Here is a 15787-nt window from a genome sequence, read left to right on the forward strand (position 1 = left end):
TTATTTTAGTTCATGTGTACATAACTCTGGAGGTGACTGATGTGACTAAATATACAGTAAATAATAAGTAATGTGTATTTGTATGCACAGGGGAGAAGAGGAGGAGGAAACAGGATCGAAGAAAACCTCTGTTCTTAAGTTTTAATGTTCTAAAGTTCAATTACTAACTTTTCTAATGTCTCCTACTGTGCACATACTATGGTATATGGACGGACAGGAGTCATTGTATGTACAACAACTTGTTATAAAACCAATGTTCAATACTTCTGTCATGTAATTACACCTGAGCAAGTTTCATTCACTGAAGATGGCTGTGGCATAATGAAAGGCATACTGATTCTGACAATGTACAGGTTTGATTCACAGGCTGAATGTGTGAGGATGTGATTACCCAACATCAAAAGAGGAGATATGTAACTCCAGGTAACTCCAAAGTTGTCTTATTCACATGTTGTGGCTTCTTAACTGGCTTGGTAGCATTAATCACTGGTGAGGCTATATAAAGGCTACAACAGCTGGTTTAGTTTGGAGTTGGAAGCTGTGAGAACAATACAGCTTCACTAAGGGACTAGACTTCAGACTTCCAAACACCATTGTCTTCTCTTTGTTGTTTTCTTTTTAAACACAGGGGGTTTAAAGTGTATCAGCAAGTGCTGCATATACTCATTCATCTTGCAGAAAGACAATTTAATTTTTCAGAAAGGCAGATGATAGAAACCTTCAATGAATGATTGCAGTGAGTTAGAGAAGCTGGAGGAACAGCACTGGGCCCAGGGGGGATATCAGGACAACAACTCTTCTACAGGACAGTTCTGTGCTTTATTGTTGTCCTAATGTCCCACTAGAGAGGAATTTAAGCAGCACAAGCGCTCTTCTGGTGATGTCTCAAGGTAATGTAAGACTTATATAAGACTAATATAAGACCTTTATAACGCAGAATAATCAGGATATTATTACATGTTCTTGCTCTGCAGAAATAATTTCTGATCTCATTTCTCATAACATTCATCCTGGTTATAATGAACAATCTATCATTTACTGGATAAAATATGGAATACATGAGGATCACAACTATTATCATAGTGTAGATATTAACAAGTGTAGTTACTACTGCAAGAATCATTAGCAATAATACCACTCACGACCAGATGCTTAGCCTGAGTTTTAATAGAAACAATATTCTCTCCACTGCACACTCTCATAAAAATAATTGAATGTTTCATTGATTGTATTGATTTTGTGAACTGTTGCACTGCTGGGATAAGTTCACGTCTAGCAGTCAAAATGAGATTTTGATCTATCGAAGCCCTCAGTTTCCTGGCCTGATTGCTGGGAAGATCTTGCTCGCTATTGAGGCAGCCGCTGTATAAATAGGCACACTGGAAATAGCCTTTCACTCTCAGAGGAGCCTCTCAGGAGAGGGCCTGGACCAATGGCCAGATTTCCAACACTGAGATATAGGCCAGAACATTACAGACATCTGGACTGTAATGATGGTTTTGTGGAATCCCTTCAAATTTTGAAAAGAGGCAGTCGGAAAGAGTAGGAAAAAATCTTTTGAATCAGCATATCTGCAACATTTTATTGTAGTCTCTCATACAGGAAACTTTTTTAGTGTTAAATTCGTTCACTGAAGTTGTTTCGAAATGTCTTTTTTCTCCTGCAGCCAAAACATTTATTCATTTATTATCCATTTACTCCTCCATGCCTCATTTACTGTGTGCCATGACATCCAGAGCAGTTATCACACACTCTCTGTGCAGGTCTGTTTACTTGCTTCTCTCAATCCCTATTCTGAATTACGTTGTCACAATTAAGTTGTACATGAACAGACATGTTTTCCCTAAAGACTTTCATGTTCCTTACAAGATGCTAATGAATCATAATCCCACAATATCTTTCCATATCTGTCCATCCATATCCTGATGTGCAACTTCTGGTTGTAGCTACCGAAAAATGAAACTTGAATTATTTTTGATGGCTTTAACCTTAAGAGACCCACCATAGACCTATTTTCTGTCTTTTTTTAGGGGGGGGGGGGGTATCAATGGATAATACTAATGGATGCCTTAGGTTGTTTAGTTTCTTACAATACCAGAATCTTTACTGTAGCTTTAAAACTGGAGTCATTGTAGCCCCTGAAAGACAGTAATGCTGGCCTAGGGTGCAGACGCCACTGAGTCAGACATTTGACATGTCACTTCCTTGAGCGCTCCCATATGGTCTAGCGGTTAGGATACCTGGTTTTCACCCAGGCGGCCCGGGTTCGACTCCCGGTATGGGAACTAAGTTTTGAAAATTTCCCCACCCCACTGCCAGACTAACAAAGGAATATCTTATCTTGTCTTATCTTAATTACAGCTTTGGATTGAGTTATATAACAAAAACATATCAATTACTAACAAATAGTTCTTGGTTTGATTCTTATTAATTTCTAAATAATCAGGATTACATGTATCTGTAACTCAGTGCTACTTCAATTTAATTTGTCTGACACATATTGATCGATGATTCTAGGGGGTCCTATAGGGGGTCCCCAGCAAGAAGGGGAATAACTTAATTTCACTATAATTCCATCCATAAGTAACACAATGACAGAGTGTATGACTATTTTGTTCATGGGTTCCCTTTAATAAAACATTTAAAGGCAAGAATCTTATAAGATGGAAGAACCTCAGTTTAGGGTCCTTGGCGTAAAAAAGTTTGAGGGGTCATTGGGGTTGTTGGGGACTGCCAAACGAAAACAATTAGCTGAAAGAAGTCTAGGCTACATAGAGCTGAGGAGAACTGCATTTCAATTAGGGAAGACACACACTGACATGAATTCAAAAGCTTTATTTGGTCGTCTTTGGTGTTGACCCTCTGTCGATTAAATGGGTATAAAGGGATGGAGTCCATAAATAGCAACCTATTGGAGATCCCCCAGAGGAGCCATGGATGGGGCCTTGACACTGGTGTTTGTGGAGGGGTGAAGTTGTGATGAAATTGGCACTTTGGCAGCATCAGAGGTTCTATGGATCAAGACAAAAAATGCTGGCTCAAATTAGATCCTCAATAACAAAGTATCTTCCTCACTGTCAGGTCTGTTATTCTTTTTGATTAATCAGGCTCCTCTAACGGCTTATTAATATATAGAATACAACAATGAATTGGCAGATTGGATAAGAAGTAGTTAAATATGGTCATGTTTCCTCTAGTTCACAATGAAGGTCCCTATTTGTCTCCAACACCTGATGACTCAGAGAGGTAATCAAACACTGACAGTGTGTGACTACATTCATTATGTCATTTTCTCCAGTATCTTTGCCACTGTGAGATCATGGCACCAGAGATGATTATCATGACAAATTCATTTACAATGGTTCATTAACATTGCCCACACAACGAAGCGGCACCTTTTCCAAGCACTAATACTGTTGCTGGTAAATAGAGAGCCTTTTGACTTCTTTTGTCTGATTTGTGGGAAGTTTAGTTTTTTATATGGCACTGTTGTACTGGATTTAAGTAATGAAATTGTTAACAATGAATGGGGTGGTTTTCAGCAGTGAATGGAGTGGCTATGTTGTAAGGCTGGCAGAAAGAGAGAGAGAGGGGAAGAGAGAAAGAAAAACAGGAAAATCTCAGAGGAGTAAAATGGCTGCCGAAAGGAATCTAACCCAAATCTCCTTCATTTTCTGTCCCCTGAGTGGCACAGCACTTCAAGGGAAACTGATTTGCATTCAATTGTCTTCTGATTAAATCCTAATCTATTTTTACACCTCCATGATGAGAGTCTTTGTTATAGGTCCTCATTTAAATAGAGGACTTTCAGCTCCAGTCCATACAGCTGGGGGATGATGGCCAGCAGAATGCAGAATACCATCTGTTGCAACCTTAGACGATGGTGAACCAATAAAGACATTACAAACTGGACAGATTCTTTAATACTTTGACAGGGTTAGTGTTTGATCCCCAACTACACTCTATGTTCTGTACATTTTCCGTCATTCAGGTCGTAGTATATCCAAAAGAATTGAGTGAAGAGCCAACTGGACTTGATTCTTGAAGACTCTTTTTGAGTCTTTTCCACAAGTCAGAGTGTCCTTGATATGCACTCCACTGAACCCCAAACTGCTCCCCAAATGTAAGTCACATGGACTATTACGCTGCTTTCCTGTTTTTGTCCTGTGGCGACCACATGTAACTCTGGACACATAAGGAATGGAAACAGTGGGTGGTAAATTAAGTGAAATGTCCAGAATACCACACAACTCAATCTCTTTAATCCCACTGGAGGAAAAACAAATATAAAAGTGTTGATGAAAGCATTAAAGACTATTATTATCCAGATTCGGGGTGATTACTGGGTTTAAATTAAGTAAATTTGTGGGCCAAGGTGAAAGAGCTCATTATCCTTCATCATTAGTGGTTTAGTGCAAGAGGTGGATCCCATAATTCTCAGCAGTCTCAATGGCAATTAACTTTCCTCTTGTAGAGCTCTAAACTATCCATGTACTCATGTTCAACCTTTATAGTTAAGGTACTTCCAAACACTTTACACATGCCTCACGAATAGTTTCCACAATACTGCAAGATTAAATATAAAACGTGTCATGTCTATTTCAGTTCACCAGTTAATCTTTTCCCTTTAACATGTCCTTTTGCTGCCAAATTGTCACTGGAGTATCCAATACAGACAGCATTTTCTCCAGACAGGACCGGGCGTCTGTCTGCTAACGAGTTTTTAATTATATGAGGATTAATTCTGCTGGGATCAAAGCCGACAGGCATGGACGGATCCCCCAAATATTCAGAAGTACATTCCCACTGACAAACGAACACATTGTTCACAAGTTCCTAAATTTGCAAATGGAAATGTAAACAAAAAAGTATTAATTCACTATGGCTTGCATTGCTAAGAAGAAATCCATTCATAGAGAGAGAAATAAGCTGAGGGCATACTATGTGTTACTCCGGTCTCTTCTGCGGCAAGAGATAATCTGTGACATTATGAGCCAATACTGATTCAACCAACAGCCAGTTTATGAAGTTTTAACTTGGCTGCACATTTCTGGTTTGACTTCCTGGCACACACAAAACAATTAAAATTTTCTTGATCTTTTTTGAAGCTGCATTAAATGATTATGACACTAGGGGGCAACAAACTGACAGACACACAGTTCTGACCTTATACAGCCGATATGGCTAACATGTTCGCCATAACATGCTATTTACCCAACCAACAGACATGGAGGTACATTAGTGTTCATTAGGAGTCGTGATTGAGACCACCTGACAACGTTAAGTCTAAAAATCAGTCTCCACCTACTGCTAAGAAAGATATCTGGGTCTTTCGTAGCTATATGCTCACTCCCGTTCACTAGCTAGTCCTTAACTTTGTTTCTGAGCCATTTGTTTCCGAGGAAGTACTGTTGTTTTAATTGTCTGCTTCTGCTGGAAATGAGGTTGATGTAATATTGAAGCATATCACAAATGTCCGTCTGTTAGAAACCAAAACAGTGAGCTAAAATAGGCTAAAAAAAGACCTGCATGGTTGACAATTCTCTGAGAGTATGTCTTTTTGACATACACATTTGATTCATTTTAATAGGAAAATATTCATGAATGGAGCTTTATTAAACACAAAGAACTACTGGCTAATATGTATGAGGTATAATGGCTGCCAATCGGAACAGAGAGACTGTAGGTGGTTGAAGAAACTCCAAACCCACTGACAGAATTCAGACAAAAAGGTGGCAACACTGTTAAACGGACACACGGTGGATCACGTTCATCAGAGAAAAGATGACCTGCTACAAGTTAGGATTTCGAAGAAGGATTTCAAATGCTGTGAAAATGCCCTGACTGAAGACAACCGTTGTCTTGGCAAGATTTCAACATCATTTCCCATCCAGATTTGTTGCACTGAGTATGTGTATAAATGAATGTTGCTCACATTAATCTATACTTGGACCACGTCTCCTTTAAAGAGTACTAATTGATTTTTTTTTTTTACGAGCACAGGAAAATTAAAATGTTAATTCTCTCAGACCTTTCATAGGACCTTCTTTGCATGAAAAACAAAAATAAACTGAGCTGGCTTTGTTGATAGACAGACATTTGGGGGATTTGAATAATGTCTCAATATCTGTCAAGCTGAAGATTCACTCATTTCCCAGTAAATAATTATTCAGTGTAAACTGGCATTAGACATGCTTCTGAGTGTGTCCTATATTTAGAAAATGTCTTTCCAAATTCCCAATTCACAGTGCAATAATTCATTCAATTAAGTAGATTGTCTGTGAGCACAGGAAAGGATAATCATAATACCAAATATAATCAATTGAGCATATTCATTATATTTTGAGGCTTTGCCAATCACGCCCCTTCAGTATTTATTAAATACGTATAAATGACGTGATGACTGTTTGACATACTTACAAAAATACATGGAAAAGTGAAGAAGTGAAGAGATGGACTTCAGAAACCTTTTCAATTAAATCACCTTTACAGCTGGGAAAAGGCAATGAAACAAAAACAGGTCAGAGTTGTAAATGCAGTTTTCAGATTGCGGTCCTGAGTTTTTGTTAACATGTTGATGGTGGCAGTGGTGCTATACCAAACACTGTTCCTGGCCAAAAAGGGTAGTACTTTATACTGTTAGTGGCTCTTTCATGTTAATTGTGATATTACTGACAAAATCAAGTGAGAGCAGTGGAATAAATATGCCTTTGCATAACCAGACAGAGCAAGACATGTCTTCATATCTACATTTAATAGCTGCGTTTTCATTACATGATCCTGAGCTTATGAGTGAAAGTTTTGAACCATGGACACTTATGAGACCTAAAATAATTCAACTGAAACTTAAAACAATAAAGGTCCAGTGATGGTATGCCGCTACAAAATCCTATTGTTTGTCCCAAAATCCAACCCGATCCCTTCCTCTGCCTCCCCCTCACCACAGCTAAAGCCACTACAAAAACTAACAAGAACAACACAAAGAGGTGGGTGAGGTGCGTAAAGCCTTCCTTGTGGTTACAAAATGAAATACTCAAGGAGAACTGACTGCTCATCTACAGTCTGCGCTCAATGAGAAGAGAAATTTGTTTAATTCCAAGTGTTTGATGTAATACGAGTGAACATGGCATAGTTCGCTGGTACAGCTGTCAGATTTTCTTAGTCTATGTTTGGCGAAGCTCAGCAAATCATACTTTAGAAACTGTCACACCAATGTAAAAAAGGACAAATAAAACCATAAATACATCTTTATATTTTAAGTACCTTTAATCCTGTGGGAGAAAATAGAGCTTTTCTGCTTGATTCTTCATGTATAAGGATGTGTCGTTTTATCTGTGGAACTTCTATTACTGTGAACTTTATTTGACATTTGAACTGAAATCATGTGCTAGCTCTTTGTTGTCATGGTCAGATTTACTATTAAGACTATAAGGCTTTTAGAATAAGCTTAGAATAAGACATGCTTTCTAAAAAACACTAAATATGTGATCAGCAATGTGTGTTAAAATGTTATAAACTCAAAGTTCACAAACTATTTTACATTAACATTATTTGTATATTAACCTAATGTACTGTAAGTGGCCAAGTACTGTTATTACCCAACTAAAGTTCTGTACATAAGTAATATGATGACTTGATCTGAGCAAGCTCTCGGAAGAATGTCATGGGATATGGTCAAAAGTTCTTCTAGGGAAAAGCTAGAAGGTGAACCTTGAGATTATAACATTTTAATATATATACTGTATGTGTTTTAAAATTGAAGAATAAATCCCTCGAATTCCTGAAAATACTGTCAATTATCAATCTAAATATAATTAACATATTTGCATGTGCAGCTTCTTATCAACATGCATGTAATCACTTCTTTAATGGATGTTTATGTCTTAAATAAAATTAGGAACAAATGTATACAGTAGCATCACTTAAATAATTATTAAAACATTGCTTGATTATTAGGAAGCAATTGCAATTGAATTAGAATGTATCATTTAGGATGCTTTTTAAAAATCTGCATGTGTTATTTTGCAAACTGCTGTGACTCTTGCTTATTAATTCTGGACAGAAACTAAGCCTTTTGTATTGAATTATACAGTTGATGACTTTTAATACGAGGTCTGGTGAACTTTAGTGAAGTTCCAGCAGCCGTGTGAAACAGCAAATGTCTCAGTTTGAAGCCCTGCAGCGCAGTCTGCATCTCACAGCCGCCTCAACAGCTGCGTGACAGTGTGGCAGCTCCCACTCTGCTCTAATGTTGCTCTCATGACAGGAGGTCACTGCTGTTTTTGGACTTAGCCACCTAAAGTCACTGCAAGACCCAAGGAAGAGAATTTACTCTTAAAAATGTTATATTTATTCTTAGTCTTCAAATCCCTGCACTTATGTCCTTATTAAAATGCATTTGTGTTTATTGAAGGTGTCAAAGTTAATTATGTTTAAAGAAAAGCTGCTGATCTCATTATGCACAGTGGGCTGAATGTTCACCTCTTATATAATACCAAATATCCACTGTCTTTGGGCTATAAAGCGGAGGAGGTGGAGGCAGTCTGTAATGCTCGAAAAACCCATGCAAAGCTGGAAGAAACCAGCTGCCTTAACAGCATCTTCGTACTATGGCAACCACTGCTATCTACAGTGAAATTCAGCAACATGCAGGAGGTTTATACTATACTTTTTGCCTGTTCATGTGACACATTATGTTAAATCATAAGTCTTAAAAAACTCTCTATAACAGTTCCTTCAAATGTGAATAAAACCCAGTTCCTCTCTCCTTACAGAACGTGCCCTTTTCTGTTGTGAGAGCCAACACTCCTCCATGTGTTTGCATTACTTTAACCCAACAATCTGACACTGGGATTTCCTACAAGTGAGTGTTGTGTGTGGGCTGCTTTTGTTGCGCTGAGATATGCAGGGTCATGTGCAGATGCGTAGGAGGGAACGTACAGTATCGGCTTCTAAGTATATTCACTCGCACACGCAATGAACTAAAAGAAGTGTTGGCAATCAAGACAACTTAACTTCAGGAGAAATCAACGCTGACAGATGCGGTATTTAACTTGCAAAATACAAACAGCAGGATCCCTTACTGTCTTGAAATCTGGGTTTCTCCTCTCAACAAGATAATCCAAGACAGAAAGGGCATACAGAGTCCTGCCTGGAAGTGATCTATCTGTGCCATCTAGTGGAGAATGAATAGGACTGACCTACTGAATTGATGAGCAGGCTTGATCTCAACGATGGGCAGCCATCAGATGAAAACTAAAATCACATTTTTTTAATCATTTATTTTTTCAGACACCAAATAATCAATAGAAATCAGTTACCCTATATTCTATACAATATAAATTATGCAAAATCTCTCTAGCAAAAACATCACACACCTTCCACAGTGGTGACAGATGTTACATATTATAATAAACATAATAGAAAGACTTAAATACCTGCAGATATTTAGCCTGTAAGCCCACAGTGTATACAAGCCATTACACCCTGAGGGGATTACTAGGCAACAGTTACCATGACAACAGTACACATACGGAGCAGCCCAGCTTGAAGATGAGTGTTGAGTGCTGATTTGCTCAAGTCATTATGTGTATTAACTGCATTATCAGACGGTAGGTTGATTTTATTCTTTACATAAAATTGTAGAAGTTAAGTTTGTTTTGTGCTAACCAGCAGCTAGGTTCACTGTGTTTATCACTAGAGGCATTCAGAGGGCTTCCTGTACCTGTAGCTACTGTGGCAGCCAGCAGTACTGCAAGAAAGAATGATACACCCTTATTTTAGAACACGCATTAAGAAAACATTCAGTTGTTCTGTCAACAAACTATGTTAGCTACTTCAGAAGAACTAAGCTTATGCCATGGGACTAAAATATGCTGTTGACTCCTGTTCCATCCTCTCTTTCTTTACAATGTGAATGCACCATGTTGCCTTCAAGTACCCATTAAACTACATGCAAACTCCAGGAGGCACCTTCATCATAATACCCAGTTTGCTCTGTGTTAGTCATTTTGTGGTAATTTAATCCAATTCAAATTTATTTGGGAATATACACACAAGATAAACTAAAATAAGATTTAAGACATCTATCAAAACTTGAGTGTCAAAGACCAGCAGGAGCTCAGCATCTCACTGTTCCACTGTTTAAAGGGTGCAGATGGAGTCAGTCAGTCTATCTAGTTTTTGTACTTTGGGTGAATAGAAAGATACAGCTGCATATCAACCACAAGTAGACTTATATGTGTATTTTCTGTGCAACCAACAGCCAAATTACACACTGAACTGGCACAGCTCCAAATGTCATAAGCAACGTCAGAAATGTCTTCACCACAACGAAGTAAGTATCTAACATCTGTTATAACACCATGCTTCACATATAAAAAGTAATGAGCAAATACAGTTTGAATACTTCATCTGTAACATTATTAATAGATGTGTTTTTTTAATAGAGGGACTGGAGATTTCTTCAGGTAACCTTGTTGTTTCAGAGACTGATACCACGGCCAAATCATATAAACCAGGTACAGCAGGAGAAGTCTGGAAAATGACTATAGAAGAGTTGCATGTGGTGTTTTTTCAAGCAAATTTTCTTAACTTGTTTCTACGCAGGCATGAGAAAAAGGAGGGAGACACGACAGAGTCCATTCAAAGTGCCAGACAGTAGTAGTATCTTTCTACTGAGTATAAATGAAAAGGGGGACCGAAAAGAGGTTTGGGTGATTATTTGAACTGAATTGTATTGCAAAATATGAAAAAAGACCCCATAGTTGTGTTTAAGTTATGCTTCTCTCCCATGTTCAGGAGATGCGTAAATTCCTGGCTCTGCCAATTGATGAGAAGACGACCCACAATGCCCGAATAACGGCCAAACTGAGGAAAGAGCTTTCAGGACAGCTGGAGGTGGAGGAGGAGGAGGGGGAAAAGGAGAAGATGAAGAATCTTAACCAAACCAAGAGTAAGACAGCTCTCCCTAAACCAACACCTGAGAGACGTGAGCTGAAGATGGCCATGTTGAAACAAGGTAAGTGGAGAGATTGTACAGTAAAACTTCAAATTTTGTAGAATCCTTTACTGGGAGATACTAAAAGGCTTTTGTCTGTCCTCTGTCCCCAGAAAACATTATGAAAGACAGCAAACATGACTTAATCTCTATGGAACGGCAGAAGGCAGTGTTGGAGGTAAATGATATTTGATATTAATAAAAGTGTAGTCCATATGAAAAACCTGGATTGTTCTCAGTTTCTCAGTCTGTTGTGGCAGATGCTTTTTCAATGTTTGCTTCCTGTTTGAACATCATCCATCATCTATTTTGAAAGCACATGCACGGATGTATCTGGATAATGGATATTTCATAGTTTCTCCACTATTCTCCACTCCATTCTCCATAAAGTAGGATAAAGGAGTACTCAAGCAATTTAGTTTTGCACTTCCATAAAGTTTGGGGGACTCAAATGAGACAAATTATTTTTTAACATTTTCAAATTTCTATTCTAGCATCATCCTAATAGATCACTGTACCATGGTAGAAATAAAGTTGCACTGATTAGTCGATTAATAGAAAAGTAATCGCCAACACAGACAATTACTTGTTTTGAGTCATTTTTTAAGAAAAAATGTCAGAATTCAGCTTGTTTAGTCCTCTGTGAGAGTAAACTGAATATCTTTGGGTGGTGAACTGATGATCATGACAAAAACGACATTTGCGGATGTGACCTTGGGCTCTGAGAAACTGTGGTCAACATACTTAATCATTTTCAAAGACAGTTAGTTGAAAGATTAAAGATACCCTGTGGAGTTTTTCCCAAATTATTCCCAGCTCTGTTTTCTCGTGTTACGCCTGAAGTGATTTGGTCCACGCTGTTTAGCTCGTACAATGGAAATAGAGAGTAGAGCAGCGTGGTCATGTGAGGTCAAAAGACTCCAAGTGGTGAGAATCAGGTATGATACATTTTCATTATCCAAACAGAACAAATGTGAGTTTAAAAAAATATTGGTAATGAATGAAGCTTTAGGGTAATTAAAAATGAGACTCAACTTCTTACCTCAGTACCTTCTTTTTCTACTTCCAGTACATGTTTGACTGACTTTACCCTCCTCTCCAATTGCCTCCAATGTTCCCTCATCCCTACTCTCTCAGTTATCTCTGATGACAAAGAGGTCTGAGATTTTGAAGATGGATAAGGCCATGGCAAAAGAGGAGAGACAACTGAAACAGCTCGAGAAGATCATTGAGAGAGACAACCTTTACTTCGAAGAGTTCCTCAAGGAGAACGAGAAAAGGTCTGTGGAGGCCAGAACATTGTAAGTAGATCATATGACTAAAGATAAAAGTATGGTTTGTGAGATTGTGTTTTCCTGTTGACTATTGAATGTAGACGGGGTACTCATAAAATGCACAGTACACATGGTTGTCTCTGTTATCAGTTTTGAACAGGAAGCAAAGTCCAAACAGCAGAAGAATACAGAGATCAAGAAACTGACTGCCGAAATAGGAACAATAGAAAGGTATCACTTTGATAATGTTTAAGTTAAAGATTCAAAAAGAAGAATTATAAATAAAAATGAATCATTTTGGAACATGAACTTGCAAAATGACTACTTGGTAACTGAATGCAGGCTCGTTATGGGGATCTGAATCTTCTTCTCCTCAGTGAGCTTGCCAATTTTGAAGAAATCCTACAAGACTACAAGAGATACAAGGAGCTTCTGTTCAAGTTGTCTCCTCCAGAGTGGCAGGAGGCCCAGAAGAACAAGGCTTGGCAAGCTAACGTCCTGTCTGATGGAAATGCTCCGAATCAGCAGAACATAGAGCATGAGGAGTCAGCGCCGAAGCAGGGCGAGTACTTTAGAATAATGATGAGAGAAATTGTTCGGAGCTGGGCGACACTGGTAACATGATACCTTGGTATTGTTTTTTAAATGAATTAACATGCACACAGGCCTGGAGAACAAGGCATCCAGTCCAGGTCGAGCGCTGCCTTCCATCAGAGAGTCCAGACCATCCTCCGCACAGAGCAGCAGGTCCTCAGCTCACATGGACACACTGTAAACACCAACATGCCTCAGTCACAACACTGATGGCTGCTATGCTGCATTTTCAGTATTGCCTTTGATATCCATACACACTGATATATTGAAACACATGGTAGCTCATCTGTGACTCATTTTTATGTTCAGAATAAGGTAATAGAAATAAAAAGATGATTTTTTTTTTTTACATCTATATATAGATATACAGTATTTTTATATAATAATCTGAGTATATATTTTGATGCCTTGCAAAAAAAAAATTAACTTTGTATTTATAGCTGCCTCAAAGCATTAAAACATTTGGTACATGTGTGTTCAAAAATTCTCCAGATCTTAAACTCTTTCTATGTCATTTCAGGGTCATACATTCTAAACTGGACAGTGACTCAGAATATGAGGTGAGTTTTTCTGAGGTGAAAATCTAAAGATCATCTTTTATGCGTGGTCCTCACGGTGCCCTTTAACCCCCCCCTTATGTCACCTCTCCGCAGGATGAGCCAGAGCTGTACTTTACTGATCCCCAGCAGCTTCTAGATCTGGTGACGGAGCTGACGGAGCAGAATCTGTCCCTGATTCAGAACTCCACAAGGGTGGAACAGACGCTTGAGGAACTCCGACAGTCCATGGAGACAACCTGGAGGAAGATGTAAGCATGATTTTAGCTTTTTGCCATTATCACCTACTGTCCTGCCTTAATTTGAAAAACATGACTGCCATCTTCCATGAACACAGGATTACCCAGACTTTCTGCATCTTGGTTCATGCAGGGTTGCTGAATTCTTTGCACTACCCTTGCACATTTGCACATCTGCACTCTTGCACATTTGTATTTGGTATGAATTTCCATTTTCCTGCATTAGTTCTGTGATTTATTGTGTTGATGTGTCATTGATGTTGTCCTTTTGTATTCTGTGGTCTTGTGAACCCTGGCTGCAAAACGGATTTTTCCTATAGTGAAACAATACAGTTAACCTAACCTAACTTAACCTAACCTAACCTATCCTACCCTATCCTATCCTATCCTATCCTATCCTATCCTATCCCATCCCATCCTATCCTATCCTATCCTATCCTATCCTATCCTATCCTATCCTATCCTATCCTATCCTATCCTATCCTATCCTATCCTATCCTATCCTGACCTAACTGTGGATGCAAGCTTCAGCAAGTTGATTAAATTCTAACAATGAAAAACTTCCTTCTGACTTTTGCATGACAGCCTCGTCCATCACGTCCATTTTTCCTGCTTGCTGAAACTTTTTTTTTGCTCTGAATTTCAGACCCTCACTATATTTCAGTGTTGTCCCACACACTTTTCATCTTTTCAACCCCTCCTTTTTTGCACATTAAATGAAGGCTTACCCCTCTTTGTCTGAAGTGAAAAGGATGAAGAGAAGCTAACACTGCAGATAAACGACGTAAACCAGAGGATCGACAAGGAGAAGGCAAGAGGCGCCAAGCTCGAGCAGAGAGTTCAGCTCCATGTCTCCTTGAACACAGAAGACCAGGTACAAAAGCAGAAATTTAATGCAAGATTTGTGCAGTAACAACACTCAGAAATCATGTGATGTGAGCAGATATCTATCTCCTATTTTCTCCTCCCCTCTTACCTCCTCCTCTTGCTTGCAGGACGTTATGCTGGATGCTCTTGGTGACAAGGTGTCAGAGGTGCATCGCTGTTGTGTGGATGACAGGGTGACAAACCTCAGCACCTTGGAGAAGTTGGCCAGTATTGAGAACCATATGTCTCTGCTGCTGCAAAACCTCGAGAACATCCCTGAAGAAAGCTTGGACATGATGAAGAAGATCAAGGACAGCGAGAAGAGGAGCAGGTATGTCTCAGTGACAAGGCTTTGCTTACTTTCTAATGTTACTGTCTACAGAATCCCTTCTTTTCATGTTGCAGGCAGCGGGAAGAAAAGCTTAGAGAGCAGAGAGAGAAACAGAAAGAAAGGATGAGGAGGTACTTGGAGAGATCCATGGCTGATTCCAAGAAGACAGTAGGTCATCCACTTATCATTTCTTTATAGCATTTAATACTATTCGGTTTTTTACAGTTTAAAGTGTATTATCAGTAAATCATTTCCACATTTATCTGGATGGCATCCTCCACCGGAGTGTGTTCTTTTACAGTAGTCAGCAATAAAGCTTTCAACAGTAGAAACTTGCTTTTTTGTTCCTTTTTGAAAGGGAGCGCAATCAATTTCCATATGGGATATCAAATCATTTAATAAATAAAACATTAACAGAATCTCACAGTGTTTTGTGATGGAACTACAAAAAGAGACAACAAAAAAGTAAATACACAAGTGAGACTAAAACACTCATTCAGTCATTTCTTTTTCAGAGTGGAAGAAAGCTCATGCCCAGATGTATCCCTGTTGCTCAGAAGGTCAGAGTCAACAATGTGGACAACATTCCTGCCGAGGATGAGATCCATGCCTACCTTTTCACTTCTGAGGACATGGATTAAAGAAATACAGTGAAATAATGCAAAGAAAGTAGTGGAGAGGAAAAAATAATAAATCATGCAATCATGCCATACCAACCCAACTGTTGACAAAATGTGAAAAAGATTTTACATCTGACAAAAAACTTGACATCACACAGATGTATTGCACAATAAATTAGATGTATTGCAATGTGAATAACTGAGTTATTGATTTGATTATTGTTGAATATTAGAAATTGTGTTTAAAGTCTCCCCTCCTCTCAAAATATGTTTTTCTTCTTTCCCTTTCTACAGTTGAATGTTTGA

The 15787-nt window shown here is 38.6% G+C and overlaps 1 protein-coding gene and 1 non-coding gene across 2 annotated transcripts; both read left to right on the forward strand.

Moving 5' to 3' along the window:
- Positions 1–2213: 2213 nt before the first annotated feature.
- On the forward strand, positions 2214–2285 carry trnae-uuc (transfer RNA glutamic acid (anticodon UUC)). Its single transcript has one exon. It is a non-coding gene; the product is annotated as a tRNA-Glu (tRNA).
- An 8325-nt stretch (positions 2286–10610) lies between these two features.
- On the forward strand, positions 10611–15502 carry LOC133985641 (cilia- and flagella-associated protein 100-like). The gene is made up of 13 exons (XM_062425295.1): positions 10611–10709; positions 10801–11020; positions 11113–11177; positions 12137–12300; positions 12424–12504; positions 12651–12835; positions 12930–13044; positions 13388–13427; positions 13521–13675; positions 14408–14537; positions 14659–14861; positions 14936–15029; positions 15377–15502. Exons 1-13 carry the CDS (start codon positions 10611–10613, stop codon positions 15500–15502), a joined length of 1677 nt encoding a protein of 558 aa, XP_062281279.1.
- The last annotated feature ends 285 nt before the right edge of the window (positions 15503–15787 follow it).

The sequence above is a fragment of the Scomber scombrus genome, chromosome 9 (genome assembly GCF_963691925.1).
Source record: "Scomber scombrus chromosome 9, fScoSco1.1, whole genome shotgun sequence".
Lineage (NCBI taxonomy): Eukaryota > Metazoa > Chordata > Actinopteri > Scombriformes > Scombridae > Scomber > Scomber scombrus.